The sequence below is a fragment of the Pseudophryne corroboree genome, chromosome 2 (genome assembly GCF_028390025.1).
Source record: "Pseudophryne corroboree isolate aPseCor3 chromosome 2, aPseCor3.hap2, whole genome shotgun sequence".
NCBI lineage: Eukaryota > Metazoa > Chordata > Amphibia > Anura > Myobatrachidae > Pseudophryne > Pseudophryne corroboree.
In genome coordinates, this window is record NC_086445.1 from 877,297,559 (window position 1) to 877,320,562 (window position 23,004).

The 23,004-nt window shown below is 45.6% G+C and overlaps 1 protein-coding gene across 1 annotated transcript in view; it reads left to right on the forward strand.

Moving 5' to 3' along the window:
• CPD (carboxypeptidase D) overlaps positions 1 to 23,004 on the forward strand; it is a 253,732-nt gene that overhangs the window by 121,399 nt on the left and 109,329 nt on the right. Inside the window, exons 4-5 of the mRNA XM_063955962.1 lie at positions 20,520 to 20,689; positions 22,188 to 22,549. Of these exons, the coding sequence (XP_063812032.1) occupies positions 20,520 to 20,689; positions 22,188 to 22,549 (532 nt within the window). The remainder of the gene's footprint in view (positions 1 to 20,519; positions 20,690 to 22,187; positions 22,550 to 23,004) is intronic.

Consider the following 23,004-nt stretch of genomic DNA (forward strand, 5'->3'; position numbering starts at 1 on the left):
ACCCCTCCCCCCACTCTTTTTCACAGGGAAGATGGGACTATTGGCAGTGCTGGACGTCCTGACTAGGATGCCCTGTTGTAGCAACCGCTCTATGACGGAGTACACTCCTAATTCTACCTCTGGCTTCAGAGGATACTGAGGGATTTTTGGAGCTATCCTACCATCTTTTACTTGCACTACTACTGGAGCTACATTCGCCATCAATCCAGTGTCTTGTCCATCTTTGGTCCAAAGGGAAACCGGGATATTTGTGAGATCATTTCTTCTACCTTTGATGGACACTTGTCTTTAACAGCAGAGTGCGACATTAGCCTTTGAGGGGTGTCTAATATATCTTGCACTTCTTGAACGTGATTCTCGGGTATATCCAAGAAGACACCCTCAGGAGTACAATATATGACACACCGCATTTTACACAATAAATCTCTGCCGAGCAGATTAGTCGGAGCCGATGCAGCCAGCAGAAAAGAGTGTTTGGTCTGCAGGGGCCCTATCGTAATCTCTGCCGGTCTACTCAAAGGGTAGTGTTGCACCGTTCCTGTTACTCCCATTGCCGAAATTGTTTTACCCGTGGTTTTTATACCTACAGTAGAATTTAGCACTGACCTGGCCGCTCCTGTATCTACAAGAAAAGGTAATGGTACACCAGCTACATCAACCGTGACCTCAGATTCACTACCAAGGCTAGCAATCAACTTCACTGGCAGCAGACTACAGGTGTGGCCCAACCCCTATTGTGTGGTGAGACCCTCCCGCAGCGCATTGGCAGCTACGATATGTGGGGGAGGTAGCTGAGAATTTTCGGAGGTCTGCCCATCTCTCCTTGGTGGGTACCTCCTTATTTCCCCTGCATGTGGCTCGTAACTTCTCCTATGTGGTCCCTGATCCCAATTATGTGAGTAGTAGTGTGGTTCGTATTTTCTGTCTAGGGGTCTATCTTGGCTATGCGCTCTACTACTCTTACAGTCTTTGGCAAAATGCCCTTCCTTCCTACAAGTGTAACATGTTCTAGGTCTGTCCAAAACAACAGGGGTCCGGGTTTTCGGCTGATGGGGTTTTGCCGTAAGGGCCTGTATACTTACAGTTCCTATCATGCTCGATAGCGGACTCTCTCAATGCAGCCACCAAGATACCTCTCCAGTTTGGTAGAGAAGTCTGTACCCTTGTTCTGAGTGCCTCCTTCAACCCGTCCATTAATACTGAAACAGCTACCTCCCTGTGATGTACATAGTCTCTAATGTCCTCGATCCCAGTGTATCTAGCCATTTCCTGCAGTGCTCGATGGAAATATTCGGGTGCCGTTTCACCTTCCTTTTGTCTTATGGAAAAGATTTTATTCCATTTGACAACAGTAGGGAAATATATTCCTAATTGCAGATTGATTTGTCGTACATTCACCTGAGTGTACTCATCAGTGAGAGGTACTTCTGCGTCTAAGTTGCAATCAGTTATAAATTTCGCGGGGTCAATATTTGAGGGTAAACATACCCGTAGCACTGTTCGCCAATCTTTGTTTGTGGGTTCGGTGGCATTACCTAACTCTTTAATGAACCTCTGGCATGCGACTAGATCTTTTCTGGGATCGGGAAATTGTGACATAATTGACCTTAATTCTGTCTGGGACCAGGGACAATGCATGGCAATGTTCCTGACGGGAGTTACTCCCTGAGTGTCAGTCTTCCCATTGGGGACTGCGATCACCCTGACAGGATTTAATTCAATTACATCATTTTGATTTGACTCTACAATGTGAGGTGCTATGGTTTCTGCATAATGTACGGTACCGTACTTACCTGTGGACACAACCTCACTTATCCCTCCACTAGGGGGCCTGACTACTGCTCTTGCTGGTTGGGCCGTGCCCACCTGAGTGTCTTGTATGGTGGCTGCTAGAGAGAGTGCCGATATTGTGCTGGACTCATCCTCTTGTTCGCAGTCCTGGGGAAAATTTAAAACAGAGTACAACTGGCAAGGGTTAGCGTTAGTACATTTTGCAATTACACTTCTATTCTGTACCAATGTATCATTGCCTGTAGCCATTTTCTCCCCAACAATATATGGTGCTGGTGGTGCGGTCGCCATTGTTTTCCCGCTAGGTTTGAAACCTGCTGCGCGAGCTAATTCCCTTTGCATATCCCCCTCCTGTTGCCACAAATTTAAACAATCTGTATGTTTAATCCTTCGTTTCTTGGATTTTATCAGACAAATCCTTAACCTTAAGTTCTGTAATACCTCTGGTTCAAAGCTGCCCACCCTAGGCAATGGTTCCCTATCATTGTTAGTCATACATATCCACTCATTGCATAAAACTTCTGTGTGTGAACCATATTTTTCACACATGATAAACCTTGCTGAGCCTTTTGGCCACAATTCTGCCTGAACCCTGTCTAAACGTCTCTTACTTGAGCAACTGGCTCCCATATTTGTGGGTCTCTTCTAATATCTTTAAAAAAATTCCCACAAACACCAAAATACTCAATATAAGTAGACGGTGGAAGTATACCTGAGCACCTTCCACTCGCTCTCACCCACGCTGGCCAATACAACGATACACTGTTGATAGCGGATCGCAATGTACCCAACTTAGGGCTCCTATCAGACCTTACACCGTAATTTCTTTCGGTGGAAGTTCTGTTTGGAATATTTTCCTGAGAGAGGCAGTGAAAATTTCCTTTTCGGTATCTTTAAACTGGAATTGTTTGTAGGGTGAAAAACAGAGAAATTAGATAACTATCTTTCACCCTTTCCGGTGAAGCTCACCAGGGAGATTTCCCGAAGTTATCAAAGAAAAACCCCTTTGTCTATACAATCACGTCTGCGTATGCTCTTCCACAGCGCATATGACACAATAATATCACGTTGCTCTGTGCTGAACAAACGGACATGTGATGCAATAGCACAGTCTATAGATACTAGTTATCTATATGCCCTACGATTGCTGTAGACCACCTAGCTTAGACCACTAAGAGTTGTATGGGATACCACTCAGTTCACTAAGACCACCTAGTTAATAACGCAGGGTTGCGAACCCTATGCCACGGGCCTCTACTAACCCAGTGTGTCCACTTAGACCACCTAGACCACTTAGTTCTTGGGTTCAGTATCCACTCACTCCTGCATTCGCTCACTCACATACACGTTATTTCTCTTACTTCCTAGAGGATGCTGGGGACTCCGTAAAGACCATGGGGTATAGACGGGCCAGGGCACCTAAAAAGAACTTTGACTATGGGTGTGAACTGGCTCCTCCCTCTATGCCCCTCCTCCAGACCTCAGTTAGATCTTGTGCCCAGAGGAGAATGGGTGCACTGCAGAGAGCTCTCCAGAGTTTTCTGTGGAAAAAGAATTTTGTTAGGTTTTTTATTTTCAGGGAGTCCTGTTGGCAACAGGCTCCCTGCATCGTGGGACCGAGGAGAGAGAAGCAGAGCTGGCTTGTCAAGTTGGGCTCTGTTTCTAAGGCTACTGGACACCATTAGCTCCAGAGGGAGTCGGAACACAGGTCTCACCTGGGGTTCGTCCCGGAGCCGCGCCGCCGCCGTCCTCCTCACAGATGCCGAAGATAGAAGCCGGGTGAGTATGAGAAGGCAGAAGACATCATAGAAGACATCAGATCTTCATGAGGTAAGGCGCGCAGCGGTAAGCTGCGCGCCATTGCTCCAATTAACACACACAGAGCAGCACTGAAGGGTGCAGGGCGCAGGGGGGGGCACCCTGGGCAGCAATAAACCTCACATTTGGGCACTAACAAGGTAGATTAGGCTGCTGGGCAGTAATTCTACGATCCCCCGCCATTTTCTATAAAAAAATCACCGGGACCGAAGCCCGCCGTCGGGTGGGCGGAGCTTGATCCCCAGCACTAACCAGCGCCATTTTGTCCACAGAAGCTGCATGAGGAAAACGCTGGCTCCCTGATCTCTCCCCTGCTGAACATTCAGGCTGGTAAAAGAGGAGGGGGGCATTTTGAGCGCAGTGAGTGGGAATCTGGTCATTTTATATATATATAAAAGCGCTATCTGGTCATATTTTTCCAGTGTTATTAAGCGCTGGGTGTGTGCTGGCATACTCTCTCTCTCCTAAGGGCCTGGTTGGGGTTTTGTCCCCTTATAGGTTAATTCCTGTGTGTGTGGGGTGTCGGTGCGTGTGTGTCGACATGTCTGAGGCGGAAGGCTTCTCCAAGGAGGAGGTGGAGCAAATGAGCGGTGTGTCCCCGTCGGTAGTGCCGACTCCAGATTGGATGGACATGTGGCATATGTTGAATGCAAGTGTGGCATCTTTACATAAAAGGCTTGATAAGGCTGATTTAGGAGGGACATCAGGGGGTCAATCCTCAGATTGGACTGACTCACAGGGCCTGTCGGGGTCTCAAAAGCGTCCCTTAACACAAGACACTACTACCGACACGGATTCTGATTCCAGTGTCGACTATGACAAAGCAAAATTGCACCCTAGGGTGACTAAAACCATTCAGTGTATGATTGTGGCAATAAGGGATGTGTTGCATATTGTGGATGAACCCTCGGTCCCCGACACAAGGGTACACATGTTTAAGGAAAAGAAACAGATTATTAACTTTCCCACATCTCATGAATTAAATGAATTCTTTGGAAAAGCTTGGGAGACTCCGGATAAGAGACCGCAGATCCCCAAAAGAATTTATATGGCATACCCTTTCCCTAAGCAGGACAGGGAGATTTGGGAATCACCCCCCACTGTGGACAAGGCCCTGACGCGCTTGTCCAAGAAAGTGGCGCTACCGTCTCCTGACACAGCAGCCCTTAAGGACCCTGTAGATCGCAGGCAAGAAACTACCTTAAAGTGTATTTATTCTCATACGGGTGCTGTGCTAAGACCGACAATTGCGTCGGCATGGGTGTGTAGCGAAATTTCAGCTTGGACAGATGAGCTGACAGATCAATTTGATAATATGGATAAGGATACTATATTCCTAACTCTAGCCCATATTAAAGACGCAGTCTTATTTATGAGGGATGCTCAAAGGGACATTGGATTGCTAGCTTCTAGGGCCAATGCCATGTCTGTCTCAGCGAGAAGATCCTTATGGACTCGCCAGTGGACGGGTGATGAGGATTCCAAGAAACATATGGAAGTACTACCCTATAAGGGTGATGTATTGTTTGGGGATGGGCTGACGGACCTGGTTTCCACAGCTACAGCAGGTAAATCAAATTTTTTACCATATATTCCCCAACAGCAAAAGAAAGGAACACCCTATCAGATGCAGTCCTTTCGGTCGCACAAGTCCAAAAGAGGTCGGGGATCCTCTTTCCTCGCCAGAGGTAAGGGCAGAGGCAAGAGAGCACATGCTTCGGCAGGTGCCCAGGAACAAAAGTCCTCCCCGGCTGCTCCAAAACCCACAGCATGACGCTGGGGCTCCCCTGAGGGAGTCCGCACCGGTGGGGGCACGTCTTCGACTTTTCAGTCAGGCCTGGGTCAGTTCGGACCTGAATCCCTGGGTGTTGGAAATAGTTTCCCAGGGTTACAAATTGGAATTCGAGGAGGTGCCCCCGCGCCGATTTTTCAAATCGTCCCTACCAGCTTCCACATCGGAAGGGGATGTAGTGTTAGCTGCAATTCAAACGCTGTGTATACAGCAAGTGATAATCAAGGTTCCCCTGCACCAGCAGGGAAGAGGTTACTACTCAACCCTATTTGTGGTCCCGAAACCGGACGGTTCGGTCAGACCTATTTTGAATCTGAAATCCCTAAACCTGTACATAAGAAGATTCAAATTCAAAATGGAATCTCTCAGAGCGATAATAGCCAACATGGAGGAGGGGGAGTTTATGGTGTCTCTGGACATAAAGGATGCGTACCTTCATGTCCCCATATGTGCCCCCCATCAGGAATACCTGAGATTCGCTGTACAGGATTGTCATTACCAATTTCAGACGTTGCCGTTTGGACTCTCCACGGCCCCGAGGATTTTCACCAAGATAATGGCGGAAATGATGGTGGTCCTGCGCAAACATGGAGTCACAATTATCCCATACTTGGACGATGATCTGATAAAAGCGAGATCATAGAGAAATTGCTGAGCAGTATGGCGCTCTCTCTGAGAGTGCTCCAGCAACACGGTTGGATTCTAAATCTACCGAAGTCACAGTTGATTCCGACAACTCGACTACCGTTCCTAGGTATGATACTGGATACGGAACAAATGAAGGTCTTACTCCCAATAGAGAAAGCCCAAGACATACAGAACATGGTCAGAGACCTGCTAAAACCGAAAAGGGTGTCAGTTCACCAATGCACTCGAGTTCTGGGGAAAATGGTGGCGGCCTACGAGGCCATTCCCTTCGGCAGGTTCCATGCAAGGACTTTTCAATGGGACCTTCTGGACAAGTGATCCGGGTCCCATCTCCCCTCCTGTGGTGGTTGCAAAGTGCTCACCTCCTTGAGGGTCGCAGGTTCGGAATTCAGGATTGGATCCTGGTTACCACGGACGCGAGCCTCTGAGGATGGGGAGCGGTCACACAGGGAAAACATTTTCAGGGTCTTTGGTCAGACCAGGAGTCCTGTCTACACATCAATGTGTTGGAACTCAGGGCCATTTACAACGGCCTTCGACAAGCGGAGAATTTTCTTCGAAACCTACCTGTTCTGATTCAATCAGACAATGTCACAGCAGTGGCTCATGTGAACCGCCAAGGCGGGACAAAAAGCAGAGTCGCGATGGCGGAAGCCACAAGGATCCTTCGCTGGGCGGAAAATCATGTAAGCGCTCTGTCAGCTGTCTTCATTCCGGGAGTGGACAACTGGGAAGCAGACTTCCTCAGCAGACACGATCTCCATCCAGGAGAGTGGGGACTTCATCAAGAAGTCTTTGCAGAAGTAACACATCTTTGGGGAACTCCTCAAATAGATATGATGGCGTCACGCCTCAACAAAAAACTTCAGAGGTACTGCGCCAGGTCTCGGGACCCTCAGGTAATAGTATTGGACGCTCTGGTAACACCGTGGGTGTTCAAATCAGTCTACGTGTTTCCTCCTCTTCCTCTCATCACAAAAGTGTTGAGGATCATAAGACGAAGAAGAGTACGAACGATACTCGTTGTCCCAGACTGGCCTCGAAGGGCCTGGTACTCGGATCTACAAGAGATGCTCACAGGAGATCCCTGGCCTCTTCCTGTGAGGGAAGACCTGTTGCAGCAGGGGCCCTGTGTATTTCAAGACTCACCGCGGTTACGTTTGACGGCATGGCGGTTGAACGCCGAATCCTAGCGAAAAAGGGGATTCCGGAAGAGGTCATCCCTACGTTAATAAAGGCTAGGAAGGAGGTGACGATAAAACATTATCACCGTATCTGGCGAAAGTATGTGTCTTGGTGTGAGACCAAGAATGCACCTACGGAAGATTTTCATCTGGGTCGTCTTCTCCACTTTCTACAGACAGGAGTGGATATGTGCCTGAAATTAGGCTCTGTTAAGGTACAGATTTCGGCCCCCTCGATTTTCTTTCAGAAGGAATTGGCCTCTCTTCCAGAAGTCCAGATGTTTGTAAAGGGAGTGCTGCACATCCAGCCCCCTTTTGTGCCTCCAGTGGCACCATGGGACCTGAACGTGGTGTTACAGTTCCGAAAATCATACTGGTTTGAACCGCTTAACAAGGTTGAGTTGAAATTTCTTACCTGGAAGGTGGTCATGTTGTTGGCCTTAGCATCAGCAAGTTGAGTGTCAGAATTGGCGGCTGTGTCACACAAGAGCCCCTACTTGATTTTTCATGTGGATCGAGCTGAATTGAGGACACGTCCGCAATTTTTGCCTAAAGTGGTTTCTTCGTTCCATATGAATCAACCTATTGTGGTGCCTGTGGCTACAAGTGACCTGGAGGATTCCAGATCCCTGGACGTAGTCAGGGCCTTAAAAATTTATGTAGCCAGGACGGCTAGAATTAGGAAAACAGAGGCTCTGTTTATCCTGTATGCGGCCAATAAGATTGGTGCTCCTGCTTCGAACCAGACTATTGCTCGCTGGATCTGTAATACGAATCAGCAGGCTCACTCTACGGCTGGATTGCCGGTACCAAATTCGGTTAAGGCCCATTCCACTAGGAAGGTGGGCTCTTCTTGGGCGGCTACCCGAGGCGTCTCGGCTTTACAACTTTGCCGAGCGGCGACTTGGTCGGGGTCAAACACTTTTGCTAAATTCTACAAGTTTGATACCCTGGCTGATGAGGACCTAGCGTTTGCTCAGTCGGTGCTGCAGAGTCATATACACTCTAACGCCCGATTGGATGCTTTGGTATAAACCCCATTGTCCTTAGGGAGTCCCCAGCATCCTCTAGGACGTAAGAGAAAATAAGATTTTAAACCTACCGGTAAGTCTATTTCTACTAGTCCGTAGAGGATGCTGGGCGCCGTCCCAGTGCGGAAACTCTGCAAGACTTGTATATAGTTGTTGCTTACATAAGGGTTATGTTACAGTTGACATCGGTCTTGGACCGTTACTATAGTTTGTTCATACTGTTAACTGGTTATGTATGTTCCAGGTTACATGGTATGATTGGTGTGGGCTGGTATGAATCTTGCCCTTGGATTGCTAAATCCTGCCTTGTATTGTCCATCTCCTCTGGGCACAGTTCTCTAACTGAGGTCTGGAGGAGGGGCATATAGGGAGGAGCCAGTGCACACCCATAGTCAAAGTTCTTTTTAGGTGCCCTATCTCCTGCGGAGCCCGTCTATACCCCATGGTCCCTACGGAGTCCCCAGCATCCTCTACGGACTAGGAGAAATAGATTTACCGGTAGGTTTAAAATCTTATTTTTTCTGTACAGAAAATTAGGATTCATTCAAGTTGGCAGCTTTACCCCCAGAGGCAATTTAAAAAAAATTATACTAAATTTTGTTTTTATATTAAATTTCTTTAGAAACCGTGTAGTTTGGTGCTATTGTAGCGTAGCTACTGTCCCGCCTTTAAACTAAACGAACTATTGTGTAATTTGTACTTAGCGACCGTATTTCTTACGCAATTTGCGTAAACACGCGATCGTGCGTGTTTTCTTACGCTGCGTACGCAGTACCGTACTTTGTCCGAGACACGTGTACAAAACCGTACGTCCGCAATTAAACAAATTCCACAACTTCTATAAATGTGATCAATACCAACTATAATTGCTCACTTAACACAACACACAGTTTCTTTCTGTATAAACCTTTATAACTAGGCCAGGCTGCGTGTGTGTCTTACACTTACTTCCTTAACATTTATTTTAATTTTAACTATATAGCAACAAATATCTCCGGTTTCACACAAGTTTAAATGAATCTAGCAATCTGAATGTTATGACAACACTGTGAGAGAGTATGCAAAGAGTATGGGTGCTGTGTACGCTTTTGGCGCCAAAAGAAATTTCACAGATTTTAAATAGCTTTTTTTCTGTTTACCTTACGAGTTCTACCAGCATCTCTACAAACCATACAGAGCAGACGCCATCTAATCAGCAATCAAGTAGGGTTTTCAGTGCATCCATCGACCAAGAAAAGGATACGTAGGATATCTTCCCACCCTTTGCTGATAGATTACGTCTGCTGTGACCTGTTAGGTAGTGAGTATGTGGAAAACCGGAGAGCCCCCAATTGATAATGTTGATTATCTTACAGGAAAGAAAGCTATACCTTATACACACTTAGAATACACTTTACCATGGAGCCGCTGCGGCCGCTAAACTTAGTACACACGCTACGTACTTTATACACTGTTTGCGTACGGAGTCCCGTTTCAATGTACGGACTTAGCGTACAAAGGCAGCGCTGGGGGTACAAAGTACACACAGCGCGCACACACCCAGAGATGCACTTTAAACCTTCACAGTAATGCTATGCAATGATAAAACACTTTAAACCTTAGCAGGGCAATGAAGACACGACACCAATTGTGATTTAACCGCTGGGTTCCGACACCACAGTGGATTATTGCTGAAAGGGGGTTACAATACAAATAATACAATACTATACAATATAACAGAGTAAATGGCTACATTCAATGGTACATACTTGAGTAGATTCGCTTGCGCTTCCCGGCCCGGTCCTCGGTCATCAAATAGATAACTTTGTGAGTCTTGTGTCTTACCAGGCCAGAAGCAGGCTCTCTTTATACACTTCTTCCAAAAGCAATACAATAGATACTGTAATCCCTTTGTCCATTGGACACAGGAATGCACTTTTACAGTACAGGAGAGGTCATAGGTCGGTTTGAATAGGTAGGCAATGTCTTTCCCAACTGCTCTTGTGGGTGGTCTCCTCTGGATTCCCGCCGCATACATAATGTACAGTAAATACAGTTTTATATCTATATTCTGCTTCTGCACATAACTATCCGCAGGAACATGCGATCTTCCTCAAACCAACACCGGATTGTTACCCTTAAAATACCCTACAGCTGGATACCAAACACCACCTTATGACCTTGTTCTGTCCCCTCCTATTCTGTAAAGGTGAATCCCTTTGTTCTGAAACCATTTAAACTGTTGTTAATTTCATATGTGGTGCAGGGGGACTATGTGTACTTTGTGCACTATTTGGATTAAATATGTAATGTGTTTTGATAACTCTCCATGTGTTCACAAACTCTACCGTAAATACCCATACCACGCGCTGATGCGCACGACCGCGGGAGCGACCATACGCAAATTGCGAATATGTGCACGCACAGCAGAACAAGTACACGCACGGAGGCCATCTGTGTGTTGTATGTACGTGATGTGTGTACTGCAATATTTTTTCGACTTTGATACTAGGAAAGGAGTAACGTCTAAACATTACCATCGCATTTGGAAAAAGTATATATCTTGGTGTGAGTCCAAAAAGTTTCCTACGGTGAAGTTTCAACTGAAACGGTTTCTCCTCTTCCTACGTGGAGTTGTGGATATGGGCCTAAGGTTGAGATCCGTAAAGGTCCAGATCTTAACGTGGTGTTACAGTTCCTCCAGTCGGATTGGTTCAAGCCTCTACCGGAGGTTGAGGTCAAGTTTCTCACGTGGCAGGCTGTCACTTTGTTGGCCTTAGCTTCTGCTAGACGAGTTGGGGGCTTTGTCTTGTAAGAGCCCCTATTTGATTTTCCATGAATATAGGGTGAGCTCCGGACACGTCAGCAGTTCCTTCCGAAGGTTGTGTCGGCATTTCATATCAACCACCCTATTGTGGTGCCAGTTGCTACTGACTCCTTAATTTCCTCAAAGTCCTTGGATGTTGTAAGGGCTCTGAAAATCTATGTGACGAAAAGTGCTTGTCACAGAAAATCGGACTCTGTTTGTCCTATATGATCCCAAGAAAACTGGGTGTCCTGCTTCTAAGCAGACGATCTCTCACTGGATCAGGTTCACTATCCAGCATGCGTATTCTACGGCAGGATTGCCGTGTCCTACATCTGTTAAGGCCCACTCTACTCTTAAAGTGAGTTCTTCCTGGGCTGCAGCCCGGGGTATCTCTGCTTTACAGCTTTGCCGAGCGGCTACTTGGTCTGGGTCGAACATGTTTGCTAAGTTCTACAAGTTTGATAATTTGGCCTCTGAGGACCTGAAGTTTGGTCATTCAGTTCTGCAGGAGCCTCTGCGCTCTCCCTCCTGTTCTGGGAGCTTTGGTACATCCCCATGGTACTAATGTGGACCCCAGCATCCTCTAGGACGCAAGAGAAAATAGGATTTTAATTACCTACCAGTAAATCCGTTTCTCGTAGTCCGTAGAGGATGCTGGGCGCCCGCCCAGCGCTTTGTGATCCTGCAGTGGTTTCTTAGTTCAGTACTGCTTAGTTCTTGGTTAAGTAATCTTGTTCAGCCGTTGATGAGTTTTCAAGCTGGTTAGCTTGGTTTGCCTTGTATGTGTGAGCTGGTGTGAATCTTTCCACTAACTTTCGAAGTTGTCTGTCTCCTCGGGCACAGTTTCTAAACTGAGTCTGGTAGGAGGGGCATAGAGGGAGGAGCCAGCCCTCACTCTCAAACTCTTAAAGTGCCAATGGCTCCTAGTGGACCCGTCTATACCCCATAGTACTAATGTGGACCCCAGCATCCTCTACGGACTACGAGAAAAGGATTTACCGGTAGATAAAATAAGATTTTAATTTTCACTGAAATACCTTGAAAGTGACGAAAGGAATTGGCATCCAGCATTGCTTAGTCAATATTTAGTAGAATTCAGGCTTTGCAATAGATTATTGATTAATCTTAAATAAATGGAACTGGCATGGACAAAAATGAAGGGACCTATAACCTAATATTTTGTTGCACAGTCTTTAGAGGCAGTCGCTGCAATCAAGTGATTTCTGTAGCTCTTGGTGAGACTTCTGCACCTGTCAACAGAAATAACTAAGGTGCCAAATAAACCTTCTGATTGAGCCAAATAGACAAATCAGTTACTTAATATTAATACCAGCAATGACTGCTACTTCTGGTTACTGTAGGATGGATCTTCGCAACCCCCAATTAGCGGAATCAGCAGTAGAAAGAAGGGGTGTGGTTCATCAAATCGACAGTATCTAGGTCGACAATGTTTAGGTCGACCACTATAGGTCGACAGTCACTAGGTCGACATGGATGGAAGGTCGACAGGGGTTCTAGGTCGACATGTGCTAGGTCGACAGGTCTAAAGGTCGACATGAGGATTTTTTTTTTGTGTCGTTTTCTTCGTAGAGTGACCGGGATCCCAAACTAGTGCACCGCGTCCCCTCGCATGGCTCGCTTCGCTCGCCATGCTTCGGGCATGGTGCCTTCGCTCCGCTAACGCTTCGCTCGGCACAGATTACCGTTCCAATCGTAGTCCACATGGATCGTTAAGTATGAAAAAATTCAAAAAAAGAAAAAAATTGTGAAAAACTCATGTCAACCTTTAGACCTGTCGACCTAGCACATGTCGAACTAGAAACCCTGTCGACCTTCCATCCATGTCGACCTAGTGACTGTCGACCTATAGTGGTCGACCTAAACATTGTCGACCTAGATACTGTCGATCTTCAGACCGGATCCCAGAAGGAAGCGCTGTTAAATAGTTTATTCTAAGGGGTATTAACAAATCTGTCCAGGTCCAATTTAGAATACTTTTGGAGAATAAACCATTATTTATCTGTTTTCAGTTTCTTTGCTGTTATTCAATGAAATAGCATGGGCATGCAGGTATACATTAGACAATAGGTTTTCATTTCACCAGGAGGAATGTTTCAATAAGGTGTAAAGGGCCCTTTGACGACCAACGATATTATCGTTGGCCGATTTTTCAACAACGATTTTTGCATAAAAACCGAACGATATCTATGGCCGATTTTGGACGATATGACAGTACATTACATCTATGTCGTCCAAATTGGCTTGATGATCGACCAACAATGAACGACTGCGGGGACGCGCAACGTTCGTTGATGCATACACACTGAACGATATGACCGTTCATTTCTCTAACGTCCTAGTGGATGCTGGGGACTCCGTAAGGACCATGGGGAATAGACGGGCTCCGCATGAGACATGGGCACTTTAAGAAAGAATTTATATTCTGGTGTGCTCTGGCTCCTCCCTCTATGTCCCTCCTCCAGACCTCAGTTTTAATCTGTGCCCGGACGAGCTGGGTGCTGTTCAGTGAGCTCTCCTGAGCTTGCTGTAAGAAAGTATTTTGTTAGGTTTTTTATTTTCAGGGAGCTCTGCTGGCAACAGACTCCCTGCATCGTGAGACAGAGGGGAGAGAAGCAGCCCTACTCTCTGAAGATAGGTCATGCTTCTTAGGCTACTGGACACCATTAGCTCCAGAGGGATCGTACGCAGGATCTCACCCTCGTCGTCCGATCCCAGAGCTGCGCCGCCGCCCCCCTCGCAGAGCCGGAAGACAGAAGCCGGGTGAGCATAAGAAGCAAGAAGACTTCGAAATCGGCGGCAGAAGACTCCAGTCTTCACTGAGGTAGCGCACAGCACTGCAGCTGTGCGCCATTGCTCCCACACACACCTCACATACTCCGGTCACTGTAAGGGTGCAGGGGGATGGGGGGGCGCCCTGGGCAGCAATTGGGACCTCTTTGGCAAAAAGACTAACGCTCTGACAAAACCACCGTCCTATCAATAGGTAGAGAAGCCAGTTCTGGACCTTAATGGAACCCAGTTTTAGGCCCAAAGTCACTCCCGACTGTGAAGGAAACGGCCCAGCTGGAATTCCTCCGTAGGGGATTTCCTGGCCTCACACCAAGCAACATATTTTCGCCATATACGGTGATAATGTTGAGCCGTCACGTCCTTCCTAGCCTTTATCAGCATAGGAATAACCTCATCCGGAATGCCTTTTTCTGCTAGGATCTGGCGTTCAACCGCCATGCCGTCAAACGCAGCCGCGGTAAGTCTTGGAACAGACAGGGCCCCTGCTGCAACAAGTCCTGTCTGAGAGGCAGAGGCCACGGTTCCTCTGTGAGCATTTCTTGCAGATCTGGATACCAAGTCCTTCTTGGCCAATCCGGAACAATGAGTATTGCTCTCACTCCTCCTTTTCTTATGATTCTAAGCACCTTGGGTATGAGAGGAAGGAGGAGGAAATACATAGACCGACTGGAACACCCACGGTGTCACCAGTGCGTCCACAGCTATCGCCTGAGGGTCTCTTGACGTGGCGCAATACCTCTGTAGCTTTTTGTTGAGGCGGGATGCCATCATGTCCACCTGTGGCAGTTCCCACAGACTTGCAATCTGCGTGAAGACTTCTTGATGAAGTCCCCACTCTCCCGGGTGGAGGTCGTGCCTGCTGAGGAAGTCTGCTTCCCAGTTGTCCACTCCCGGAATGAACACTGCTGACAGTGCGCTTACGTGATTCTCCGCCCAGCGAAGAATTCTGAAAGAATTTTGAAATCTCGCACTAGGAGCCAAATTGGCTAGAAACGGCCCTGCGTACAACATAATATATGGAAAATAAGACTAACACGTTAATGCTAAGCATTATACTACTACTTAATTAGTAAAATAAATAAATCTGACTAGTAATACAAAGTGGAAAATGCAAAAGCACTTTTCAGAGACACACACACACACACACACACACACACACACACACACACACACACACACACACACACACAAATTAAACATTAGCAGTGGGCTTGCCACTGGCATTAAACATTTTGAATAATTAACTAGTTTCTTTTTTTGTTCAATATGCCTTTTTAAGAAGTAACTGTGTCATGCCTGTAGTCACAGCATAATAAAAAGTGTGTTAAAGAAAACACAAAAACAGTTGGTTTAAACCAGCCAGGTCAATTCTGGCTATGGGGTCTATTCAATTATTGTCGGTATTCCTGACTAGTTGGATAAACTGCATTTTCTGAATTTTTTAGGTGTAATTTAGATTCGACCTATTAAAGTCCAGTGCTGTTTTTCCGACTTTTCGGAAAACATGTGGATTAGCCGCGGTTCCATGTATTTTGTCGAATTTGCGGGCGTTTCTGACAGGTTTTTGGGCCGTATTCAACAATGCCGATTCAACTTTAAAAAAAAAAGTCGGATTAGCATTGTCGAAAACGGACAAAAACCTGTCGGAAATGCCAGCAAATTGAATACTGAAGTGTCGGATCCTCTCCGTCGCAATTGAATATACCCTTATGTCATTACGACAAGGTGCATATCGTCCAGTGTGTATGCTACGAAGAACCCCCATGAAATTCTTACCCAGTAGCTGAAATACCCTAGTTATCAGGTGACTACTGTATGTCGTTGGTAAAAATCACTCAGTGTGTATGCTCAATATCCTTTGTCCGGCACTCTGGGAAGTTCAAGGGAAATCATTCAACTATATTGCTTGTGGAGCATATTGCCTAGCGTGTAGCCAGCTTTAGTGCACATATGGGGATTGTAGAAGCTAGAGACAAGGAAGCCTTGCATTTGAGAGTTCACACGCGAACCTTGCCCCATCTGTAACCATACCAGTAATGCAATGTATTTACACGTATGACCTGGAAATTATATATTTAGAAACTAAAAATGGATATAGCTCCTCTTTATCCATATCATGGGGTCAGCCAAAGCTCTACATCAATATTGGACAGTTTAATAATATTGAACTTTAAATTACGCAACAGTATTCTTTTCTCTGTGCACAGCTCTGCACGTACCTGCCCTTTCCTGAGTTCTCTTTTTATCACTTTGTAAACTACAATACGTTCAATACACTGTTCTTGGCAAGCTCTTCGCTGTAATGGCAAATAAACACTAATTTGATATAACAAATCCATTCTCCTACATTTTGCTCTTCTGTGTATTACTGACTAGTAATGGCTGTAATTTGGCACCAAATCAGAAATTCTAATCACCATTTAAATAATTAGTTTTTAGTTACACGCCTACATGTTTCTCCCCTTATAAAGCAGATAACTGTTAAACTTTCCTAGTTTTAAGGTTTCATACGTGTATTCTTTTGTTGTCATGTCTACTTTGTATGTCTCCGTTTTCCCTACTGACTGGCGTTGTGGCGCACTTTGGCGCCATACAGCCAAATCACAATAATTAATTCTTTGTGAAGAGATTCCATGCCATTGTCCCTGCAGGACTCCGATTACCTGCAAATGGTCACAATAGAAATGTTTATGGCAGTAATATGTTACCACAGAGCACAAGTATATGCGATACCTTTTACATGATAAGGAATGTCAGAAAATTCTGAGGTAAATTACAGACCGAAGCTGCTTGCAGCTCTTCCATTAGATTTTTTATCTTCTGATCTGTAAGTAATCCACAGATGTTGCAAAATAAACCCAAAGTATACACATAAAGCCTAATTCAGACCTGATCGCTGCTGTGTGTTTTCGCACAGCAGCCGATCAAGTCTGAACTCCGCCGGCGCCGCAGTGCGCCAACGCATGCCAGACAGCCAACGGCTGTCTCAGCCCTGCGATCGCCCCTGCCTGACTGACAGGCAGAGGCAGTCGCTGGGCAGAAGGGGTTGGGCCGGCTGCGTTTGCCAGCCATTTAGGGGGTGGGCCACGGCAGCTGTGTGACCTCACGCGCTGCGACCGTCACAGCGACGAGTAGCTCCTGCCAGCGCGCAGGAGCTGCTCTGGCAGGGAGCTACTCTTCCAGTACAAAGCATCGCCGCTGTGCGATGCTTTTGTACTTGTGCGGGGGGATCGGGCCTGACATGCGGGGCAGACTAGCCCTGTGCTGGGCGTCCCCCTGCAGGTCTGTGCAACTCAGGCCAGGCCAACCTGTGGCTCTCCAGACGTTGTGAAACTACACATCTCAGCATGCCCTGCCACAGTTTTAGCATTCCCTAATAGCAAAACTGTGGCAAAGCATGATGGGATTTGTAGTTTTACAACCGCTGGAGAGCCACAGGTTGGCCAGGCCTGGTGTGACTGATCGTAGATGTGCTCAATTTAGCACATCTACGATCAGATCTGAATTAGGCCCATAGTTTGAAGCATACATTTGAAAGTGTCAAGTTATGTGTATTAAATTGTGTCATAGAAAACCAGCGTTTACAACGAGTACTTTATTGTCTAAGCCATTGGTTCCCAAACTGTGTGCCGTGGCACCGTGGCCTCAGGACACTTGCAGGGGTTGCCTTGGATTGGTGATCCAGGACCAATTTAAATTATTTATGATCAATGTAATAGGCAAAAACAGTGCTGGTGGCTGCCAATCATAAAATATGTGGACAAACAGAAGCAATTTCTGTCCCACACCATTTAATATTTATTATAAATCATTAAAAAAAAAACCTTTTGGCCTAGGGGTGCCATGAAAAAAATTCTGATACTCTAGGGCGCTGTGATTCAAAAAAGTTTGGGAACCACTGGTCTAAGCACATCTTGTTGGTGGTTTATATGTTGAAAGTAATGCTCTGCTAATGCAGTGTTCAGAATCCCTTCTCAAAGCTGCGTGTGGAATACATAAAGGTACTTCTGTAATATGCCGCTGACATTTAGGGTTTCTGGAATTGTGATTGAGTAACAAGTTGTTTTTTTCCCCCTGCATTTCTTTCATTTGCTTGGCATGGTCGTCGACTTAGTTAACTAGCATACTGAAATAAAGCTGACAAGCCATGACAAACTGTGATCTGCGAGACATTACATAGACATTTCATTTCATTTTATCTTACTAGAACATTTCCCTGACAGCCTCCTGATACTTACGTTTGGCTTATTTTTATGTTTCTTATCAGACAAGTTTTAGTGAGCTGCATGTATGGTATAAATGTATGTTTGTATGTTGCATCAGATTAAAACATACATTATTCTTGTTTGGGTCAGGCATGCAGAGCTAAACCTTGAGAGGACTTTAACATTCATCTATCTTACACAATATACTGTAATGCCCAGTCTGATACTACAAAGCTGGGGGGAGTCCCCCCAGATTTTCCTATAACCAGCACCGGGCTGAAGCAGCCATGGGGCTTATGCTATAGCAGGGATACCCACAGCATGGGGCCATTACATGAAACCAGCCCTAAACTGGTTAGCCTAGGCCTGGAAGTCCCCCTCCCAAGTAACTCCCAGGTCTGAGCTCAAAATCCTGAGGCTATTCCCCACAGTGAAATTAGGAAGCGGGCAGGGTGCAGGGATACTGGGGCACCGTGTGCTTGTAAAGGGGCACGGCCAGCACGGGAGGGCGGTACGGCTTCCCTGGCTTCACCATTGAGAGTGGCACGACCCCCATCAGCATCACAAATGAGGTCGTGCCTGGCCGTCAAAGTGAATAGAAGCCGTGCACAGCAGGCAACGGCAAGCTGTTTTAGCAGGGTGCTGGAAAAAAGGGCATGGCGTGGCGCCCTGCTAAAACTTGTTCTTTACAGTGGTAGGACTACAGGTTCCAGTAAGTCTGCCCTGGCATGCTGGCACTTGTAGAACAAAAAGTGCCAGCATGCACAGACATTAAGGGCCTGCTGGCACCTGTCTGTAAAAAAAATAAAAATTTAAATAGTGACACAAACAACGAATGGGGAAGTCCTTTTATGAGAAAATGTAAAAAAATTATTTCCTGCTCCCCAGACATGGATCGGGTCCTCTTCTGTCCATGTAAAAGTCCACTGGTCTTTAAAACTGCAAATCTGTTCCCAAATGGACAATACTGTCCTGTCTGTACAGTAATAGCACGTACTTAGAGGTAATTCCCGATCACGGTCATAAGAGTGAATGGGCAAAATGCTGATTGGCATAAGAAGAATGGATGCAGTATAGTTGCCGCCAGTCGGGATCTCGGCGGTCATCGGAATCCAGACTGCTGACAATGCCGCCAGCCGAAATTCCGGCTAACAGGCTATTCCCAGTCGTGGGTGTCCACGACACAGATAGAGTGGGAATAGAATCTGTGGAGAGCGCAGTGAGCCACCTAGCCCACAAGTGGACTCTCTGCGCTCGCTATGCTGCCGGCATACTGTCGGCCGGGATGCTGTTGTCGGTATACTGAATGCCGGCATCCCGGCCGCCGGCATATCATGCTGAACCCAAGAAGAGGACTTGATCCATGGGTTGGTGTATATGAAATATACATATTTTTAAATAAAGGTCCTCCCCGTTTGTTCTACAAGTGCCGGCATGCCAAGGCAGGTTTGCTGGGACTAGTCCCAGGCTTTCAGCTTAAACCTGGGGGTTCCTTTTTTTTATGGTAGGGAAGTCCCCAGTTTCCGAGGAATTCCTGGGCTAGTTGTATGTTATGGCAGGGGGGCTCTCCCTGCTTATAGCGTAAGCCCCCTGGCTAGTTAAGGCTGGTGCTGGTTATTGGAAAATCGCGTGTTCCCCGAGCCAGTTTTCCATCTGATTTCCCAGTAGCTCAATTTTTCTTTTTCTTTTTCTTTTTTTTAAACTAAAATTAACACTTTTTTCTATACACTTTAACACATAAAAGCCTGCTCACATCATACCGACCTGTGCAATGCTTAGAATCCGCTGCCGACTGATAGCGAATTGATGCTTCTAACAGTCTGCGGTGTCTATCGTAATGGGGGCAATCTTACTGAAATTGCACATGGAAAAAACTGAATATTACCATTGGAACAAAATAGTCAAATATGCTGCTTATTAAATTCGTAATTTAGAACCTCCAAACCCCCAGTGATTTCCAATTATTTAGTTTAGAAGTGCAACGTTCTTTGTAGTAAATCTACCCCCAGGAGTAGCAAAGTAAGCTCACTCAGGTTACTCAAGGAATAGCGTAACCTCTCTGCTATCTGTCCTGGCTGGTAGAGTAAGGGGTCCACTATTAAAACTATTGAGGATCCTAATTTTACTCGGCTGAATTTCTGAATCACGCCTTAACATAAATTCTAGCCCCTTTGTATCCTTACTTTACAAGCAACCATTCCGAATTTTGTTTTCAATCCAGTTTTAACAATTAATTATGTTCTACAGGTATTACGGGAAATGTTTAATGGAAGTATACTGTCCATTTGCTAACCTAAGCTGCTTACGCTGACTTTTCCACTTACATATTTCTGACGGGATATTGTGTATAAAGATTATATGTGTGGCTAGAAGTTGAATTGTTTAGTTACACAATGGTGATGCTGTATGAGATTTGTGTAATTATAATTTGTCCCTTCTGTTTGCATACAGGTGCACATAGGAGCCAAAGGGTTTGTAAGAGACTCTGTTACTAAGAAAGGTATAGAGAATACCACCATCTCTGTGTCAGGGATTGATCATAAGATCACTACTGGCAAGATGGGAAACTTCCAGAGATTGCTAGCTCCTGGGACATATAACATCACTGCGTCCGTTATCGGGTGAGTGATCATTTTCTGAGAAGTACCTTATGGAAATGGATTTTAGTGTGAAACACTGGTTTTGGTTGCTTTTCTAATAAATTAATATTATTGTTTGCCATTCTGTCTGGTAAATGTTACATTAAGCAAAGTCAGCCAGTGTGCACCGTTTTTTGTGGGTTATGAATATGGAAGGTGTAAATAATGTACCATAATGACTGATTTATGGGATCAGAATTGTGTTGAGTTCTCAGTGACCCTACTTGGGCTGTTTCACCAAAATACAGCATGCTAGACTACTAATATAAACTTTCTTTTCCAGTATAAAGAATTTTTTGTAAAAATATTTTTATATTTAAATGCAAAAGTAGCTTGTGGCATTGGTGTTTATCATGTTGTAGTGCTGCAAGTTGTTTGTGGAAAGGGATTCTTTCATATTTTATACTAAAAGATTATACAGAAAAAAATTGTCTAATGTCCTTGCTCTTTGTAGATTTTATTTGTGATTGTGCATAATTACCTCACATAGTGATGTGCAGCAAGTATTCTGTCTTGTAACATTCAATTTGACAATATTACACTCTCACCCAGTAGATTGGTAACAATTCCGTGGTACAATCCATTACATTGTGTCACTGCTTTGCAGAAGTCAGTTGAGATTCTTGATGAAGCTGCAGCGCATCCAGTATCCTACAAATCTATTCTCATGAATATGACCATAGTTTCTTTAGATTTACCCTTTGTACAAGTGATCAGACTAGACAAATATTAGACATAAAAGAGGGGTTACATTCTGGTCCTGGGTCAATAGAGATGATACCACAGGGGGAAAGGGGGTGGGGGGCAGCACCATGGATGATGAGGAGGACGGGACCACTGCGTGGACAGAGGTGGTACCATGGGGGAGGAGGAGACTGCTACCCATGAAGAAATGGAGGGTAGGACACCAGGGAGGTGTAGACAGCACCACAGTTGAGCAGGAGGTAGGGGCTGTGGTGTGCATTAAAGGAATAGGCTGCACAGCTCCTTCACTGCACAGAGGAGGTGTAATGTGCAGTCTATTAATTTTAAAGGTTGCACATTACACCTCCTACTCCGTTCAGTGCAGGGGCTGTGCAGCCTATTCCTCTAATGCACAGCCCCTGACCATCCACGGCTGCCACTCCTCCAACCTATTACTAGCGCCTCTCAAATATTTTTTTAGGGACTCGCGCCCACCCATTTATCATAGATAAAGAGCTGGTACAGCGATAACAGCTGAATCTTATAAGCAGTAAGCATGAAAAGGATGTCTGAGACCTCCATTTTTTTTCCTGGACTCTGTCAGCTGCCCCCTCAGGTCCTAATGGCAGTACTGGCCCCGGTTACATCATATGAACACTACAACTGTGGGCATACCTTTCTGTTGGTTTGTATTTACTGTTAAATCAAGATGTGTTATTTAACATGGTGCAGATTTTACATGTACTGGAATTTTGTGAACAGTGGTGACCTCTGTTCCGTTGTCTACACTTCCCAGGTATCTGCCACTAACTATTCCTAATGTGGATGTAAAAGAAGGGCTAGCTACTGTGCTAGAGTTCTTGCTCAATCCTACAGTATCAGTCCCAGCGCTTGATAATACCATAGGCAGCACTACTTACCCAGTACCTGCATCTGAACCTCCAGTTACCGTAAAAGCTGTAAACCTCCCACCTCTTCACAAACCAATCCAGCCTCAGGACTTCCGCCATCACCACTATTCTGACATGGAGATATTCCTCAGGAAGTACAACAGTGAATATGCCAGCATCACACATCTGTACTCGGTTGGCAAGTCCGTGGAATTACGAGAGCTATATGTCATGGCAATATCCGATAACCCACATGTTCATGAGCCAGGTAACTAGTCTCAGTGCTGCCAGATATCAAATGTTCTGTTCTTGTCTTAAGAGCATTGTGTAAATTTTGGCATTGCGCAAGTACAACAGATTATACTTCTTGATATTATTCTTTACAAGTGGTATTTTCTTTCTGCTCCTAATGTTCCACAGCTCAGTCTCCTGCTGCCATTAAACAGCCACATGAGGGAAGACGCAGCACCACGCTGCCTTGGCTCTCCATGTATTTTAAGTGGCCACTATTCTTCTGCGCCCATACATCATATCTGTATCATCTATTGGCACCTTTGAAAGCAAATATGTGGCTTGCCCATAGAACAAATACAACTATATTGGATTAAATTCATTGTGAAGTTCCTGCCCCCGAGAATAAGTTTGGCTATGTAATGGATTCTAATTGGCAGCCTCGTAGGGCAGCAAGTCCGGGGTGAGATTGTGCTGCACGGTGGGCAGGTT